Genomic DNA, 20,630 nt, shown 5'->3' with positions numbered 1-20,630 from the left:
AAAACAGTACACCAAGTATTTCTGAATCCAGAATTAGTCTCCCATTAAATAACTGAAACATGAAAGGGTGTTGATTATATTCCCATTTGACTTATTCTATCTGTACAAATGACAGCTAAGCCACAGACAATGACAGCTAATTATCTTAACTTTAATCAGGAGATAACTTCAATAACAAGATATTGTTCTAAATATGGTCTCTTTACTGAAGCAAATCAATACAAGCATTTGTACCTGTATGCAACTACTAGTAAAACAGGGAATGTTTTCTTCATCCCAATGAAAAAAGAATTCCAGAAACAAGGTCGCACTTTCATTTGTAATGACAGTGGTATACTTCTGTCATCTTGCCTCAGCTCTTTATAAAATCTCTGGTTCTGTTTCTACTTAGAGCCTAAACATCTCACTTCTGTGGTAGATAGAATAATGCTCCCTAAGATGTACATACCCTAATCCCCAGAAGCTGTGGATGGATATGTTAGATTGCACGGCAAAGAGGAATTACAGTTGTGGATGAATTGCAATTGCTAACCATCTGACTTTATCATAGGGAAATTACCCTGGAAGGTCTGGGTGAACCCAGTGTAATCACAAGAGTCCTCCTAAGCTGCAAAGGGAGTCAGAAGAGATATTGTGAGAAGAGCTTGGACCAATGCTGCTAGTTTGGAAGAGAGAGGAAAGGGGCCACCAGCCAAGGAATGTAGGTGGCCACTAGAAGCTGCAAAAGTCAAAGGAAAGGGGGGCCTTCAAAATAAATGTAGCCCAGCAGACACCTTGATTTTAGCCCAAAGACACCCATTTTGGACTTCTGACCTCCAAAACTATGAGACAATAAAATCGTTTGCAGGGGTAATACATTGCAGTGGCAATAGGAAACTAATACACTATCTAAGAGGAAATTATTCTAGGAACTACATTCAAACCATGAAGGAGGTAGCAGTTATAATAGATGCCCTAGGAAGAAGCAACTATGCCAGAAATATGATTAAACACACACAGGAAAAATCAGTTTATAACAGTCTAGTGGCCTAGGACACACCACAAAATATCCTCCAGAATAAAAAGCAAGAAGCACAAAATCCTTGGTAGGCCACTTGGAATTTGGAGGCAACATTATCACATATGGCTATGTTGCTTTGACCCTTTTACTGAACAAACCATAAGACTGCAGCTTTCAGAGATGTCTGAGTAGAAGACTCCTGGCTGACCTGGCTACTGTGCAAGCAGTTCTACCATTTCACATTTACGGCCAGGAGAAACAATAGTACATGAAGAGTCTGTGATAGGTGTGAATGTTGAATACAGCCTGTGTTAAGTGCCCTTAAGAGAATCACAGTAAAGGCCCTAAGGTTTTGAAGCAACAACATGCCCTTATTGGTATATGCAGTGGGTTGAATGGTGGCTCCCCAAAAGATATATCCACCCAGAACCTATGTGTGTGACCCTTTCTGGAAAAGAGAGTCTTTGCAGATATCATTAAATTAAGGATCTCAAGATGACATTATCTGGGATTGAGGGCCCACCCCCAATCACAAGTGTCCTTAAAAGAGAAGAGGAGGGGAGACTAAACACAGAGAAGGCGCGATGTGAAGACAGAGACAAAGACTCGAGTGATGCAACTACAAACCAAACTCCAAGGATTGCACCAACAGCCACCAGAAGCTAGGAGAGGCATGGAGAGGATTTTCTCTCAGCTCTTCCAGAAGGAACCAACTTGCCAATGCTGATTTGGGACTTTTAACTGCCAGAACTCTGAGAGAATAAATTTCTGTTGTTTTAACTCACACAGTTTGTGGTAATTTTTTACAGTAGCCACAGAACCTAATATAGTATACAACTATATTTCTTTTGTGCAACAGTTTCTACCTTTGTACTCGTCATTGATTGAACCAAAACTCCTGACCATGTGATAGTTTATGACTGTCTTGGTTTGCTAAATCTGCCAAAATGCAAAATACCAGAAATGAACTACTTTTTAACAATGGGGATTTACTAGCTTACAAGCTTAAAATTCTGAGGCCAGGAAAATATCCAAATCAAGGTATCATGAAGATACCTGGACTCCTCTGTCAGAAGACAAGGCACATGGGCTGGGCCCTCCCTTCTCTTCCGGGCTTGTTGCTTCCAGCTTCAGGGGCTTCCTCTCTGTTTCTGTGGCTTTCTCTCTGTCTTTCTCTGAATCTCATCCTCTTATGAAAGACTTCATTAAGAGGATAAAGACCCACCTGGGGCATCCCTCAACTGAAATAACCTAATAAAAGGTCCCACCCACAATAGGTCTACACTCACAGGAATGGATTAGCTTTAAGAAAATGATTTTCTCAGATACATACAGCTTCAAACTATCACAATGACTTTGCTACCCGAGCTACTATTCACAAAACGAGTATTATCCTAACATCAGATGTTCCCAGGAATATTCATCAAATGAAGTATTATATACAGATTAGTTTCAACAGGTCCTGAAAACAAGTTGCATAAGCAGTTGATCCATATTCCAATATTCCTACTCCTATTGAAGTGCTATCACTCCTTTATTCCATAATTTATGGCTTCATGGGAAATTTCCTATAACCATCTATCTAAAAGGGGGAAAACAGGTGCATGGTATACCAACTGAACCCAAATATCAACTTGTACAAGCATACAAACCTATATATATTTGTCCCTGAAAAACAATACAGAAAGGAAACACTCCCCGTAAGTGGAATTTCAAGTGGTACAAGTGTTTGCCCAATTTGCCTGAATAAGGAATAAGTACATAATGTCAGGTAGAAGCAAGTTACTGTTTGTATTGTTTCTTGAAAGCGTAAAAATAGAAGAAGGGCAAATATGGGTGTTAAGAGACCACTTAGAGGTGGACTGTTGGATACTGCTGGTGGGCTCAATCATTCCACAGGCCCAAGACAAGGAACATACTCAAAAAAAAAAAAAAAAAAACAAAAAAAACTGGGGAGGAAAGTACCTTCAGGGGAAGATGGCAGAGTAGGGAGCTCCAGGACTCACTCCTCCTCTAAAATAGCTAGTGGACAGGCAAGAATGGTGTGAAACAACTGTTCTGGACCTCCAGAAGCTAAGGGAGTATGGTACAGCATCCAGGAAAGAGTAGAAGAAAGAGGATGAGAAACTGTGGTAAAGATCTGTAAGTAGCTTGCTCTGCAGCAGTGTCTGGCATCCATCCCCAACCCTTGAGTTGGGCTGCCTTGGGACCCTGTCCAAGGGTGGCTACTCTGGAGAGAAAGAGACTAGAAGTCCTCTTCCACAAAAACAGAGTACATGGGGCACAGCCGAGCACGATCATGGCTTTTGATCGGTGAATTCAGATCACTGGGTCCTGGTGCAGAGCTGTTCTTTCAGCTTCACCCAGAAAGAGACAGCCATGGCCACTGTTAACAAACCTGCCCCCAACAAGGGTGGAGGTGGTGGAGGTTTAAAGACCTACTTATGATCATGGGGAACAGTTTGCTAAAAGGAGCCATCGACTAGGCAGGTTAGGAAAGCGCAGCTTAGGGATGCTGTCAAAAAGGCTACTTGTGACTTTACTGACCTTCTTCTCCAGGGCTCTTTGGAGCTGGCCTGCTTTGTAGATCACTGGCCCTGTTTTGGCTGGGATATCCTGACTTGGGAAAGTTCTCTCTGGGTTGGCCCTCTTCCCACAATTTGCCCTTCAGGCAAAAGTAGCTAGAGGTGAGGTAAGGATAGATGATAAAGACTGGGGCTGTATAACTTGGCAAAAACTGGAGTGGCCAATGACTGTTACTAAATGTGCAAATATAAATATGTTTTTACATGTGGGAGAACAAATGAATGTCAACCATGCAGTGTTGAAAAAGGGATAGTATTTTGGGAAAAAACATAATCAAAGCAAACTGGAGTCTATGGTCAACAGTAATATTGTAATATGCTTCCATTAAATGTAACAAAGGCAATATACCAAAGTTAAATGTGTATGAGAGGAGGATATAAGGGAGGGATATGGGATTCTTGGTAGTGGTGTTGTTTTCTGTCCTTACTATTATATGGTATTGTATGACACTTTATTTTTCTTTTTATTATCTTATTATTCACTAAAAAACAAAATAAAACTTTTTTTGCAGTAATCAGTATGTTCAAGTGCTGATTGTGGTGATAAATGGACAACTTTATGATGATACCATGAACAATTGACTGTACACTGTGGATAAATGTATGGTATGTGAATATATCTCTATAAAATTGTAGGAAAAAATATAAATAGGGGTAAAAGTGCTGGAGAAAACATGGAGAGAGGGATGTACTTATCCATTGTTGATGAGGAGGCAGAATGGTGTAGCCTTTCTGGAGGTCACTGTGGTAGTTCCACAAAAAGCTAAGTATGCGGGGGCCATAAGGTCCTGCAACTCCATGATGGGGTATGTAATCGGAAAATCTGAGAGCAGAGACATGAATGAACATTTGCACACTGGTGTTTATGGAGGCAGTATTCATGATTTGCAAAGGGTGGAGGTGGCCTAAGGGTACATTGACTGAGGAACACAATGGTGAACTGTGGTGTATGCACACAACGGAATATTGAGCAACTATGAGAAGGAGTGAAGCTGTGAGACACACAACAAGGTGAATGGATCCTGTAGACAGCATTTTGAGTGAAGTATGCCAGAAACAAAGGCAAACACTATAATGCCTCACCAATATGGATTAACTACAATGTGTAAACTCAGAATTGAATCTTAGAACACAGCCTAACAGGGGAGTGATTATTATAATGGTCCCTAGATTGCAAGCTCTTACAGCAGTCAAATCTATTCCTGAATCATAATGGCTATCAACAAACTCTGAGATGCTGATCCCTTTGTGTATAACCTGATTGATCTCTGGAATACTGGGTATCTATGTGATACCTGACACTCAAGAGTTTGAGCTCGGCAGATAAGAATATCAGTATCAGTGCATACAGTAACTGTTAAAAAAACAAAAAAAAAAAAAGATGAAAAAGAGCCCAGACTTCAATTAGAGATATGAATGAAGCATATCTGGCTAAGACTAGGGCAAATCAGGTCAAAAGGTGAAGGCTGAAACTGACTGTGTGTTAAAACTTCAACTTCCTGTGAGACCAAGGGAAAGGATGTTTATTTGGTGCAGGATCTATATTTTCTAAACAGTATAACTTCTACAGTCAGTTTGTTCAAACACCACAATCACATGGGACTTTGAATAGGAAGTGAGATATGGTAGGTTTGTATAGGTTACAGTGAAATAGTGACACATCCCAAAGTAATTTGAGTAGAGAATAAAAATATATATGCAGGGCCCCCTGAGGAGCTGGGGGGAAATGCGGAAGTGTTGGACTTCCTCACCTGGACTGTTGCTGATGTTGTCACAAACATTGAGGACTGGTGGTTTGATGTGCCGAGCCCTCTATCATGGGACTTGCCCTTATGAAGCTCATTAATGCAAAGGAGAGGCTAAACCTGCTTATAATTGTGTCTAAGAGTCTCCCCCTGAGTACCTCTTTGTTGCTCAGATATGGCCCTCTCTCTCTAGCTAAGACAACTTGGCAGGTGAACTCACTGCTCTCCCCCCTACATGGGATCTGACTCCCAGGGGTGTAAATCTCCCTGGCCATGCAGGATATGACTCCCCGGGAAGAATCTAGACCCAGCATCATGGGATTGAGAACATCTTCTCGACCAAAAGGGGATGCAAAATGAAATGAAATAAAGTTTCAGTGGCTAAGAGATTTCAAATGGAGTCAAGGGGTTACTCTGGTGGACATTCTTATGCACTATATAGATAACACTTTTTAGGTTTTAATGTATTGGAATAGCTAGAAGTAAATACCTGAAACTATCAAACTCCAACACAGTAGCCTTGACTCTTGAAGATGACTGTATAACAATGTAGATTACAAGGGGTGACAGTGTGATTGTGAAAACCCTTGTGGATCGTATTCCTTTTATCCAGTGTATGGATGGATGAGTAGAAAAATGGGGACAAAAACTAAATGAAAAATAGGGTGGGATGGGGGGCATGGTTTGGGTGTTCTTTTTCACTTTTATTTTTTTATTCTTATTCTGATTCTTTCTGATGTAAGGAAAATGTTCAAAAATAGATTGGGGTGATGAATGCATAGCTATATGATGTTACTGTGAACAGCTGATTGTACACCATGGATGACTGTATAGTATGTGAATATATTTCAATAAAACTGAATTTAATTTTAAAAAAAGGAGCTAGAGGCAACCAAAGCAGTGTAAAAAGAACTACAGAGGCAAAAACAAAACAAAAACAAAAACAGAAACAAACAAACAAAAAAACATAAACAGAACAGATCTAGATTGCTGGAGAAGGAATGGAGGAAAGGAAGCATTCTCCTGGGGGTGAAACAATTGCACAAATTGTGCAATCTTAAAGAGTGTACAGCATATCGAAGGAAAGAAATAGATGAAGAAGAGCTGAAAAACATCTGATTAGTTCAACACGGGCAATTCTAAATGTCTACAATAACTTAAACCAAGTGTCAAAGAAGAGACCTAGCACAAAACCAATCAAAAATGAAAACTGTAGCAAGTGGGAGAAGCCAACCTTCAGAGTAACCTCATGAACATAATAAGATACCTAGACATCAGCAAAATATAACAAGCCATACAAAGACACAGAAAGATATGGCCAAAAAGAACAAATTAAAAGTTCAGAAGAGACTCAGAATTTGGAGCAACTAATCAAAGATGTTCAAACAAATCTAAATAATTGATAGAGATGAAGGAAAATATGGCTAAAGAGATGAAGGATATTAAAAAGACACTGGGTGAGCATAAAGACAAATTTGAAAGCACAATAGAAGATTATCAGAAATACACTAGATTAGTCCCTTGATCCATATGAAGTCAATTTTTGTATATAGGATGAGAATAGGGGTCCACATTCATTCTTTTCCATGTGTATGTCAAGTTTTCCCAGCATTAATTTATTGAAGAGATTATTCTCTACCATTGAGTAGACTTGGCACCCTTATCAAAAAGTAAATTTGCCACAGGCCCTGCTCCAATCAAGATGGCAGAGTGAGAAGCTTCTAGGCTGAGTCACTAACAGAAGCTGTGCACAACCAGCAAGTATTGGCAGAAGCATCTTTCTCAAAGCTCCAGAAAACAGTTAAGGGATTACAGTAACGGGGTGGCTAAATCAGGAAAGGGCATGTTAAAGATGATAGGATCTCATGGCACCCTGGTGGGACCCACCCCCTCCCCTTACCAGCTTGGCATGAAGCAGGCCCATGCTCCCAGTTTGAGTCCCTGGCCCTTGTAACACATGTAGCAGCTTAACATTCTTGCCCCTACTGGGAGCAAGTATGTCTGTCCAAATCTCTCTGTTGGCAGCCTGAGGGCCTGAATCAGGGCGCTCATCATGGCCGTGCCACCCCAGACCTTGCCCTCCATGTAGAAGGCAGCTCACAGAGCTTTCCTACAAAATGCTATATAAAAGCATTCAAGTTGTGGCTGCCCAAGGCAAGGGCTTCTCAACTGTAGGACATACACTGCAGTGCCCAGACATGGGGAACCTGTTTGCTAGGGAAGATGGGATATTTGTATCCATGTAATCAGGGGAATTCCTAGGGACACACACACATGCCCAAGACAAGATGCATGTGTAGAAAGGGTCAGGGGTCCCCCTAAATTTTGGCTTTGAGTTATTCTCTAATCTCATTATATGGTTAAGCTCTGAAGGAAAATACTCACACACATACTCAATCTGGAAACCCTGGGAAGAGTATTTTCTTTTTTTCCTTCTTTGTTTTGTTAGCTCTTGGCATTTAAGAAAAGTTCCATCATTAAACTAGCCGGATATAAGCTTCAGGAATAAATACCTCAGACTCAAATTCCAGGAATAACAGATAAAAATATGAAAATAACCAGGTTTAAACAGAAGATTTCAAAGCATACCAAGAAAAAGGAAGCAATGGTCAAGGCAAAGGAAAATATTAAAGCATTAGAAACCATCAGTAAGGAGGACAGACCTTGGGCATACCAGACGAAGAGTTCTTTTTTTTTTTAATGGTGCTAAATATGCTCAAAGAGCTAAAGGAGAACATGTTAAAGAAATAAAAGAAATCTAGAAAATGATAGAAGACCACAAAGAGAATATCAATGGAGAGATGTAAATCTTGAAAAGGAACCAAAAGACCTGAAAAACACAGTAACTGAAATTAAAATTCCATAGAGGGTTTCTAAAACAGGTTGGAATTGGTAGGGAAAAAAAAAAATCAGTGAACTTGAAGCTAAAACAATTGAAATCATCCAGTATGAGGAGCAAAAGGAAGAAAGAAAGAAGAAAAATAAACAAAGGTTGAGGAATATATGGGATAACATAAAGCATACCAATATATGCATTGTGGAAGTCTGAGAAAAAAAAAGGGACCTAGTGAATATTTAAAGAAATAATGGCTGAAGATTTCCCAAAGTTAACAAAAGGCATGAATATACACATTCAAGATGCTCAGCAAACTCCAAAGGAAAAAAAAAACAAATAGACCTACATTGTGCCATATTATAATCAAACTGTTAAATGTAAAACTAGAGAATGCTACTAGAAAAAAAGTTAAAAATGTAAAAGAACACCATGGAACTGCAAAACACAAACAGTGAGCCCTAATGCAAGTGATGGTCTAGAGTTAATAGTATAATTGTAATAATATCATTTCATCAATTGTAATAAAAGAACCACACTAATGCCAGTAAAACAAACAAACAAACAAACAAAACACTAGAGGCTCACTCTGCCCTCTTGCAATGACTTACATCACCAAGTCCTTCTATGACCTTAGTGCTATCAGCCTGGATGGGGAGAAGGTAGATTTCAACACATTCTGAGGCAAGACAGTGCTGATTGAGAATGTGGCTTCACTCTGAGGCACGACCACCCGGGACTTCACCCTGGTGCCCTGTAGTTCTTGGCTTCCCTTGCAACCAATTTGGACATCAGGACAACCATCAGAATGAGGAGATACTGAACAGATTCAAGTATGTCCCCCCTGGGAAAGGCTACCAGCCCACCTTTACCCTTGTCCAAAAGGGTGAGGCGAATGATCAGAATGAGCATCCTGTCTTCGCCTACTGGAAGTTCCCCTACCCTTACGATGACCCATTTTCCCTCATGACCAATCCCAATTCATCATTTGGAACCCTGTGCAATGATCAGATGTGGCCTGGAACTTTGAGAAGTTCCTTATAGGGCGAGAGGGGGTGCCCTTTTGATGCTACTGCTGCACCTTCCCTACCATCAACGTTGAGCCTGACATCAAGCACCTCTTCTGAGTTGCCATAAAGATGCAAGCTGCTCATTCCACAAGTCTCCTTCTCCACCCAGTCCCTGAGTAGCCTTCCTTGGGATTCAGTGTGCCCTCAGGAGACATAGTTGGACCTAAATTTTTCCTTAAGATGAGCACCCTTCATTGAAGAGCCTTGCCTTTCTGGTCTGCCTGTTTCCTCTCCCTCTCTCAACCCTCTGATTGGTGATTCAACTTAGGGCTCTGAGGCTTGGATAGTCTCTGGGCTGACACAGAATGATGGCACCTTCCTAAACCTGTATGGATGGTGGTAGAGAATTCAGCGCGAAAGGCCCAGGAGCTGCCCTGCTACATGAGTTCAATAAAGAGCAGGTGTGCAAATGGTTTAAAACAATACACTAGAGACACACAACAGCAGATTTCAACAGGCAGAATAACGAATAAAGAACCAGGAGACAGGAAATCTTTCAGACAGAAGATCAGATAGAGAAAAGAATGGAAAAAACTGAGCAGGGTCTCAGGGATTTGAATGACAGCAAGAGGCACAAGAACATATGCATCATGGGTGTCCCAGAAGGAGAAGAGAAGGGAAGGGGGGCAGAAAGAATATTTGAGGAAATGATGGCAGAATATTTCCCAACTCTGATGAAAGACTTAAATATACATGTCCAAGAAGCAAAACATACTACAAACAGAATAAATCCTAATAGACCTACTAGACACATACTAGTCAGAACATCAAATGCCAAATATAAGAAGAGAATCCTGAAAGCAGCAAGAGAAAAAGCAATTTGTCACATATAAGGGGACCAGAATACAACTGAGTACTAATTTCTCATCAGGAACAGTGAAGGTAGAAGGCAGTAGTATGATATACCTAAGGTACTGAAAGAGAAAAACTGCCAGCCAAGAATTTTTACCCAGCGAAACTGTCCTTCACAAATGAGGGAGCATTTAAAATATTCAGAGAAAAACAGAAAATGAGAGAGCTCATCATCATGAGACCTGCCCTACAAGATACACTAAAGGGAGTTCTGCAAACTAAAAGTAAAACACAGGAGAGAGGTTTGGAGGAGAGTATAGAAATGAAGATGATCAGAAAGGGTAACTAACAGGACATAAGGACAGGATAAGATATGACATATAAAAACAAAAGTATAAAATGGTTGAAGTCAGTAATGCCTTTATAGTAATAATATTGAATGTTAACGGATTAAACTCTCATATGAAAAGACAGATTGAAAGAATAAAAAGGTTTGATGCACTGACGGGCGGTCTACAAGAGCCTCACCTTAGACCCAAGGACACAAATAGGTTGAAAGTGAAAGGTAGGAAAGAGATTCCACATAAACAGCAACCAAAAAAATGCTTGGGTATACTAGTATCAGAAAAAAATCAACTTTAAATGCAGAACTGTTGTAAGAAAAAATAAGGACACTATATATTAATAAAATGGACAATCCACCAAGAAGAAATAACAATCATAAATATTTCAGCACCTAACCATTTTGGTGTCACAAAATACATGAGGCAAACATGGGCAATACTGAAGGGAGAAATAGACACCTCACCAATAATAGTTGGAAACTTCATTACATCACCCTCATCAATAGTTAGAACACCTAGACAAAGGATCAATAAGGAAACAATTTGAACAATATGATAAATGAACAAGACCAAACAAACATATATGGGACACTGCATCCAAAACAGCAGAATATACATTCTTCCCAAGTGCTCATGGTTCATTCTCCAGGATAGACCATATGTTGGATCACAAAAGAAGTGTCAAGAAATCTTAAAAGATTAAAACTATACAAAGAACCTTCTCTGATGCTAATAGAATGAAGCTGGAAATCAACAGCAAGGGGAGAACTGGAAAATTCACAAAAAGTTAAACACTCTTAGCAATCAGTGGATCAAAGAAGAAATTGCAAGAAAAATCAGCAAGTATCTCAAGGCTAATGAAAATAAGAATACAACATATCAAAACTTATGGGATACAGAGAAGGCAGTGCTAAGAGGGAAATTTATAGCCCTAAGCACCTACATTAAAAAAAGAAGATAGAGCTAAAATCAAGGAGTCATGTAAACTAATACCAAAGCAAGCAGAAGGAAAGAAATTACAAAGATTAGAGCAGAAATAAATTTGAGAAAAAAAAAATAGAAAGAATTAACAAAACCAAAAGTGGTTTCTTCAAGAAGATCAATAAAATTGACAAACCCTTGGCTAGACTGACAGAGAAAAAAGAAGAGAAAATGCAAATAAAATAAATGAGAGGGGGCATTACTACTGACCCCACAGATATAAAATGGAACATAAGGGGATACTAGGAACAACTGTATGGCAACAAATTAGATAACTTAGATGAAATGGATAACTTCCTAGAAACCCACGGACAATCTACACTGACTCTAGAAGAAACAGAAGACACAATAGACCAATTATATGTGAGAGATTAAATCAATCATCAAAAACCTCCCAACAATAGAATATATATTAAGTGAAGAACAATAGAATATATATATATATATATAAATCAAGCCCTTGACTTGAGGCTTGCTCTTGTGAAATTTAGGGTTGTAAATGGGAGGCTGAGCCCTCCTATAATTGCCTAAGAGGCATCTCCAGAGAACCTCTTTTGCTGCTCAGATGTGGCCTTTCTCTCTCTAAGCCCAACTCAGCAAATAAATTCATTAACCTCCCCACCATCCCTAACAAGGGACATGACTCCCAGGAGAATGAATCTCCCTGGTGGTGTGGGACATGATTTCCAGGAATAAACCTGGCTGGCCCTGGCAGTGAGGGATTGAAAATGCCTACTTGACCAAAAAGGGAAAGGGGTTGATAACAGTGGCTGAGAGATCCCAAATAGAGTCAAGAGGCTATCCTGGAGGTTTCTCTCATGCAAGCTCCAGTTAGACACAGTATGCCATGCCCTTACCAAAAGTGGTTCCCAAATACCTAGGTCCCTACCTGAGATTCTATAAAAGATTCACTCACTAAATTTTTTTATCTCAGAAACTTAAATCCACCAGAGCATTCCTATTCCAGACAAGTCCTAAAACCCAGAGGCAACACCCTCTTTAAGAACAACAATCAGATGCAGCCCCCTTCCCTATACTGTCGACACCCCCTTTCAATATGAACAAGTTAGGGTGCTCACCCCTGAAGACCGAGAAAGAGATTAAGTGAGAGGAAGGGATGGTAACAAATAAGGTAAGTTTTAACAAAGATCTATGAATACTGAAACTTTATATAAACATATATATATATATATATATATATATATATATATATATATTTAGATGTTGGGTTGTTGGAATAGCTGGAAGGAGGTAAATGACATGGTGGAACTGTACCTTATAATATCCTTTGAAATTTGCTCAATAGCTACTTGCTGAATTGTGCTTCGAAAGTCTTCACCTTTCTGTATACCCCATATTGCATAACAAGGGAAGAACTGAAACTCTGGAACTGTAACCCAAAACAATTTTTGAAATTACTTATATGTTCCAGTTTGCAAATGCTGTCACTTTGCAAAACACCAGAAACAGACTGGCTTTTATACAGGGGGGTTATTTGGTTACAAAGTTACAGTCTTAAGGCCATTCAGTGTCCAAGGTAAGGCATCAACAATAGGGTACCTTCACTGGAGAAGGGCCACTGGCATCCAGAAAACCTCTGTCAGCTGGGAAGGCATGTGGCTGGCGTTTGCTCCAGGGTTCTGGTTTCAAAATGGTGTTCTTCAAAGTGTCAGCTTCAGCTTTCAACAGCCATCTCCAAAATGTGTCTCTAAGCTGCAGCTAACATCAGGGGTCCACAACTCCAAGCATGTCTAAGCATCAGCGTCAGCAAGTGTCTGGGCCTGTGTGGCTCTTTTAAAGTACTCCAGTGATTAAATCAAAGACCCACATTGAATGGGCGGGGACACATTTCCATGGAAACAATCAAGAGGTCACACCCTAATCAAAGGTGTCACTCACAGTTGGGTGGGTCACAGCTCCATGGAAACAACCTAATCCAAAAATCCCAACCTAATTAACACTAATAGGTCAGCCCACACAAGATTACATTAAAGAACATGATGTGTTGGGGAACATAATACATCCAAACCGGCATACTACGTAACTGCCTATTGAGCTGTACATCCAAAGTTAATACCTTCCTATATGGGTGTTATATTTCACAATAATGGAAGTAGCTGAAGTTGTGGAACTGTAGGGGGTCGGGGGGTGGGGGAACTCCAGTAATAGGACTAAGGCCAATTCTGACTGAGGTGGGACACACCTTAACTGAAGTAACCTCATCAAAAGGTCCTACTGACAATGGGTTAATACCCACAGGAATGGGTTACATTTAAGAACGTTTTTCTGGGGTACAAACAGCTTCAACCTACAACATTCCACCCCCTGAACCATGAAAAAACATGTTCTTTTTACATGCAAAATACATTCATCCCATCACAATATCCCAAAAGCTGTAAGTCCTCTCAGCAACTATGTTCAATACAAAGTATCATCATAATCAGTTATGACAGACACAATTCCCTCTGCCTGTGGACCTATGAAACCTAGAGAACAAGTTATCAGCTTCTGATAAACAATAGAGGGACAGACATTCCCACAGGGAAAAACTGGAAGGAAAACAGGAGTCATAGGTCCCAAACAATTCAGAAGCCCAGCAGGGAATACTCCATTAGATTTCAAGTTCTGAGTCATCCTCTAGGCCTGATGGAGCAACAGCCCCACCCCTTCCATGCACTTGCCCAAAGACCATGCTCTCCCCAAAAACTGGGGTGAAGGCTCCACACTCTTCAAGCATCAGGATGGCAGCCAAGCTTTCTACAAATACCAGGACACAGGTTCCAACCTATCAGAGCCCTAGGGAAGCCAGACTCTCTGCAACCCCTGGAGTACAGATACCCCCTCTCTGACCACCGGGGTGATGGCCAGACTCTCTGCAATCTCCAGTGCACAGGCTCCACCCACTCTGAGCACTGGATGGCAGCACTCTTCCTGAACAATAGGGCAGAGGGCCCACCTTCTCCAAGAGCTGGGGAAGACTCCAGAGTTTCACATACACAGGTGGGCGCACTCTCTTGACCCAAGAAAATGTGTTCAATACAGACTTCAGCTGCTGCCCTTGTGTGATCCTTCCGGGATAACTGCATTTCCAATCTTGACTTGCACAGAAATTGCTGACTGGTTCCTTGTTCAGTTAAACCCTCATATGGAGCACTTTCTCTGGAGGCTTGCTTTCCAGAAGCTTAGAATTTTCCAAAAGATAAATTTCTGGTTTCTCTGTGCCCAGTTCAGTTCTCAGCATATCCCTTCCCTCTCACATTTATTGTAAGCTGCAAGAAGAAACCAAGCTACACTTTCCACACTTAGCTTGGGTATCTCTTCAGCTATATGTCCAAGTTCATTGCTCTCAAATTCTGAATTTCATTCAACAGAACTCAATTTTGCCAAGTTCTCTGCCACTTTAAAACAAAGATCACCTTTCCTCCAGTTTCCAATAACTCATTTATCATTTCCATGTAAGCCTATCAGAAGTATCTTTAGCACCTATATTTCCACCAACAGTCTCTTCAAAGAATTCTAGGCCTTTTCTATGAAGCACCTCACAATTCTTCCAGCCTCCACCCATTACCCAATTCCAAAGCCATTTCCACATTTTGGATATTTGCAATAGCAGCACCCCACTCTTCTGGTACCAAAATCTGTTTTAGTTTCCTTGGTTAATGAAGCAAATTCCATAAAATGTTTCAACTTAAACAATGGGAATTTATTTGCTCACAGTTTTGAGGCTGGGAAAATGTCTAAATCAAGGTATCATCCCGGAAGACTATGGCATTCTGGGGCTGGCTGCCAGTGATCCTGGGATCCTAGCTGTCACATGGCAAGGCACACAGGAGCATTTCCTGGTCTCTCCCTTCTCTTTCAGATTCAGCTTCTGGCCTCTTGTGGCTTTCTCTTGGTCTGAATTTAATTGTTTATAAAGGACTCCAGTAACAGGACTAAGCCCCATTCTGACTGACAGTAGGCTATACCTTCTAAACTGAAGTAATCTCATTAAAAAGTCCTACTTACAATGGGTTACACCCGCAGGAATGGATTAGATTTAAAAATATGTTTTTTTGGGTGTACATACAGCTTTAAACCACCACTCAGGGCAATTTCAGTCATTTATTTAGGAAATACTTATTAAGTGCTTACTATGTGCAACGGAGATAAAGTAATGACAAAAGAAACAAAACTTCCTGCTCGCATATGGGCTTTACAAGATAAATAAGTGGATATTGAGCACGGCAAATGATAGCAAGAGTTAAAGGGAAAAATAAACCACAAAATAAGAATAGGAAGTTTTTGGAGTGGAGTTAACAATTTTAATTAGTAGGGTCAGAGAAGCCTCAGTGGGAAGATGAAACTTGAACAAAGTCTTGAAGGAGGTGTGGAACCACTTTTTCCCTAGGCAGGGAAAATAAGGGCCTGAAGGCAGAAATGTTCCTAGGACCAGCAAATAGGCCAAGTCAATGTTTTTGGGGAGAAATGAACTAGAGAACAGGAGGTAGGTCAAGAGAGAGAAGGGGTATAAAGCCTTAAGACAGTATAAGGTTTTGCAAGGCACTGTAAGAATTTAGGTTTTTACTTTCATTTGAGATCTCACTGGAGGCTTTTGAGCATATGGTTTAACAGGATCACTCTAGCCGCTGGTTTCTAAATAGACTTATGGGATGTAGGACAAAAGCAGAAATAGCAGTTCAGAAACAACTGCAGTAATAATCCAGGAAAGATATAGCGGTGGCTTGGACCAGAGTGGTAGCAGTGTCTGTGAAGATGGTATGAGGAGATCAGATTCTGGATATACTTTGAAGGTAGAAACCACATATCCGAAAAGCGTTTAACATCTAGAATATGTAAAGAAGTTCTTCAACTCAACAACAAAAAGACAAAGAGCGCAATGTAAAAAATGGGCAAAGGACTTGAATAGACATTTCTACAAAGAAGATATAAAAATGGCCAAAAAGCACATGAAAAGATGCTCAACATGATTAGCCATCAGGGAAATGCAAATCAAAACCACAATGAGATACCATGTCATACCCATTAGACTGGCTACTATTTTAAAAATGGAAAATTACAAATGTTAGAGAGGATGTGGAAAACTAGAAGCACTCATTCACTGCTGGTGGGAATGTAAAATGGTGCAGCCACTGTGGAAAACAGTTTGTCCGTTTCTCAGAAAGTTGAGAATAGAATTCACATATTCCAGCAATCCCACTTCCAATATGCCAAAAGAATCTAAAGCAGGGACTCAAACTGATGTTTGCACACTGACATTCATAGTGACATTATACACAATTGCCAAATGATAGAGGCAACCCAAATGTCCATCAACCAATGAATGAACAAACAAAATGTGGTACATATACACAATGGAATATTATTCAGCGTAAAAAAAAAAAAAAAAAGAATGAAGTTCTGATACATGCAACAATATGGATGAACCATGAATACATAATTTTAAGTGAAATAAGCCAGACACAAAAGGACAATATTGTGTGATTTCACTGATTTGAAACAACTAAAATAAGCAAACTCAGAGCATAGAAGAAGAATCTAAAATATAAGTGACCAGGTGTTCTAATTTGCTAATGCTGCCAGAATGCAAAACACCAGAAATGGATTGGCCTTTATCAAAGGGGGTTTATTTGGTTACACAGTTACAGTCTTAAGGCCATAAAGTGTCCAAGGTAACACATCAGCAATCAGGTACCTTCACTGGAGGATGGCAATGGCATCCAGAAAACCTCTGTTAGCTGGGAAGGCATGTGGCTGGCATCTGCTCCAAAGTTCTGGTTTCAAAATGGTTTTCTCCCAGGACATTCCTCTATAGGCTGCAGTTCCTCAAAAATGTCACCCTTATTTGCTCTCGGGGCATTTTTCCCCTCACAGCTTCTCCGGAGCAAAAGTCTGCTTTCAACAGCTGTCTTCAAACTGTCTCTCATCTGCAGCTCCTGTGGTTTCTTCAAAGTGTCCCTCTTGGCTGTAGCTCCTCTTTAAAATGTCACTCACAGCTGCACTGAGTTCCCTCTGCCCATCAGCTCATTTATATGGCTCCACTGATCAAGGCCCACCCTGAATGGGTGGGGCCATGCCTCCATAGAAATATCTCTTCAGAGTTATCACCTACAGTTGGGTGGGGTGCATTTCCATGCAAATCTAATCAGCATCAAAATGTCTGCCCCACAAGACCACATCAAAGAATATGGCTTTTTCTGGGGGACATAATACATTCAAATCGGCACACCAGGTGACAGAGTTCATTAGGGAATAGGGAATTAAGGATTAAAATGGAGAGAGTTTCTACTTGGGGAGATGGAAAAGTTTTTGTAATGGATGGTGGTGATAGCAGCACAACATTGTGAACTTAATTAAGAGACTGAATTATAATATTCGAATGTGGTTAAAAATGGAAATGTTAGGTTATATATATAGAAATAGAATAAAAATTTAAAAAGAAAATCCATGGAACTGCACAAACACAAACAGTGCACCCTAAGTTAGATCATGGACTACAGTTAATAAGTATAATTATAAAATGTGCTTTGTCATCAATTGTAACAAATGTGTTGCACAAACGCAAGTTGTTAATAAAAGGATGGTATATGGAAATCCTGAACTTTATGCATGATTGTTCTGTAAACTCACAACTTCTCTAATAAAAAAAAAAGAAAATGAACAAAGTGAGCCTGTCAGTTCACGGGAAACAACTGACCATATTTGTTGCTTTCAATTGAAAATTTAAGTATGGAAAACTTGTATCTGTAACTAGGATCTTGACAACTTTCCAATAGTCAAAGATTTATCTGAAGAAATCTGTAAGGATATTGACAAATGTGCTTTTTATAAATATAATATAATGAAATGTGTCGATATTGGAACCTCTATCTGCATAAGTCACTGAACCTTTGTGTTCCAAATGACCAATGCATGTTTCAAAACCATGAGGGGTAAAAGATCCATTCAAAATGCAAAATAAATAAATGGATTTTAAAGAAGCACATTATGAAAAGCTCATTGACATGGTTTCAGATTACACTTTGCAACTAATCTTTACCACTTCTCACGTTTTGGTGTAATATTAAAGAACAATATCAACAGTTATCTGAAAAGGCTATTAGAATACTCTTCCAGTCTCCAACTACATAGGCTGGATTTTCTTCATAAACGTCAAATTAAACAACCTACTGCAACAGATTAAATGCAGGTACAGATAAGGGAATCTAGCTGTCTTCTACTAAGCCAGACATTATTAAAGAGATTCTAAAAATTGTAAAACAACACCACTCTTCTCAATGTTTTTTGTTCAGGAAAATAAACTTGTATTTATTTTTTAAATGTATCATTTCTGCTAATGTATTGTAAGTCTTTTTCTTTATTTTTCAATGAATTAAAAAAACCTTAAAATTCTCAATTTTATTTTCTAATATATTGATATAAACCCACATAAACAAGTTCTTCTCAATTTTAAATGCATAAAGGAGTCCTCAATCCAAAAAGTTTGAGAACCACTGCATTAAAACATTGTATATACTAGCAAAAAGTTTGGAAACAATCCAAAAATCCATCAGTAAGAGAACTACTAAATAAATTGTGGTACTGTCAAACAATGAAATAGTTTGCAAATGGAGAGGATGGGGTAAAAGACACTCCAGGTGCTGATGCAGGATGGCAAGATGAAGAACAGTGTGTAAAATAGAAGGGAAAATAAGAACATACATAAAAATTTTACTTGTATCTAAATCTCCCTGCAATATTTTAAATTTTTGAAGACTTCTTATACTGTTCTTTCTGTCCTCCTATTACGTGCCTTTGCAGTGCAGCAGACACTGAACGTTTTGTGTTTTTTGTATTTTAGGACAAATTATTACTGTATGCAGGACAAGTTTTTATGTTAGAAAACATAACTGAGGAAAAGTCAGTTTTTGGGAATTTGAGTGGAGTTCAAGATGTTTCTAGGATCCTTTAAGTGTAAGAAATTTTGAGGGAGTTTTGAGAAGTGGATGACACGTCAACAAAAAGGCATCCCAAAATTCAGATTCAGAGAGTAAAAAGTTTGTCCTTGGGCTTGTTAAAATCATATTCCCACAACACTGTGAATGTAATTAACACCAGCTAATTGTATGTTTGAAATGTTGCCAGAATAAAGAATTCAAAAACAAAATACAGAAATGTACAACACAAAGCTTGAACCCTAATATAAACTATGGTACAATTATAATAATATTGTTTCATCAATTGTAACAAAGGACCACACTAATGCAAAACGTTAATAGAGAAAACTGTGGGGGGCGGGGGCGTCTTTGGGAACTCCATACTTTCGGCATGAATTTTTCTATAAACCTACAACTACCCTAACAAAAACATTTATATTCCCCTTTTATGAGTTACTTCTCTATCCCAAACAAGGCCCCGTTTCCAGCGCGGCGGGCTCAAGAGACCAAAGCCGGGAGGAATCTCGGGCTTCTGATGGAGCAGGGCCACAGTTCGACCAAAGAGAGTACCGGCTGAGAGAAGAAAAACCCTCCTCCGCCCCAGACCGAGGGTAACCATTGTCTTACCGGGTTGTGCCGCTAGCAAGGCACCGAACCCGGCAAGCAGCATCATTAGGCGGAACATGGCGGGCTTCTCGACTCCGAGCGAGGACTGAACCCACGGCTGTTGGGCCGGCTGGAGGGGCCGCAGCGACCGTCTGCCCCGGCCACGCGCATTCGGCGAGGGCCAGGCCACACCGGCCGGCCACGCCCCCGCCCCGCCGCGCGCTCGGCGCTGCTCGGGAAACACGCGGGTTGGGCGGAGTAAGCGGGCCTGGGTATTTACGAGGCTCAGCTTCTCAACGCGCTGCAGTGCCCTCCCGCCTGAAAAGTAGTGCGCCACTGCGGTAAATCCGTTCCCTGCCCCACGCTTCCCCCTGGCCTGGTGGCCTGCTGTTTATCAGGAGTCATCCAAACGCCCCAAACCCCTGTCGCCTTACCCCACAAACCTAGGGCTTTGTTATTGATGGATCCAAAAGAAGTACCACGTGTATCAACGATAAATCGCCCCTGCTCTCGCAGCATAAGCTTTCGCTGTGGCTCCACCATTGTAAGCCAATATGGAGCATATCTTTAGCGCTTTGAAACACCTGCTTCCCAATGGGATTTAAAGTACTGCCTTTTGATTATGAATCTGAATGTTTTCTTCACTTTTGGTGGAAAATCTTTTAAAAGCATGTGCTGATGGAGGTGCCAACTACTTATATGGTATCAGCGCAGGAGAGCGGGAAAGCTTTTTGAGTAAATTCATCAGTGAAAATTTT

The 20,630-nt window shown here is 40.2% G+C and overlaps 1 protein-coding gene and 1 pseudogene across 1 annotated transcript in view; one reads left to right on the top strand and one right to left on the bottom strand.

Moving 5' to 3' along the window:
- Positions 1 to 20,415, bottom strand: part of LOC119516419 (disintegrin and metalloproteinase domain-containing protein 32-like) — a 255,054-nt gene extending 234,639 nt beyond the window's left edge. The window contains exons 1-2 of the mRNA XM_037812770.1: positions 20,316 to 20,415; positions 19,894 to 20,140 (exon numbers count right to left, since the gene is read on the bottom strand). Of these exons, the coding sequence (XP_037668698.1) occupies positions 19,894 to 20,140; positions 20,316 to 20,415 (347 nt within the window). The remainder of the gene's footprint in view (positions 1 to 19,893; positions 20,141 to 20,315) is intronic.
- On the top strand, positions 8,766 to 9,353 carry LOC119516953 (annotated as a pseudogene).
- Positions 20,416 to 20,630: the final 215 nt, after the last annotated feature.

Source organism: Choloepus didactylus, chromosome 20, assembly GCF_015220235.1.
Source record: "Choloepus didactylus isolate mChoDid1 chromosome 20, mChoDid1.pri, whole genome shotgun sequence".
NCBI lineage: Eukaryota > Metazoa > Chordata > Mammalia > Pilosa > Megalonychidae > Choloepus > Choloepus didactylus.
This window is presented reverse-complemented; position numbering and strand designations above follow the sequence as displayed.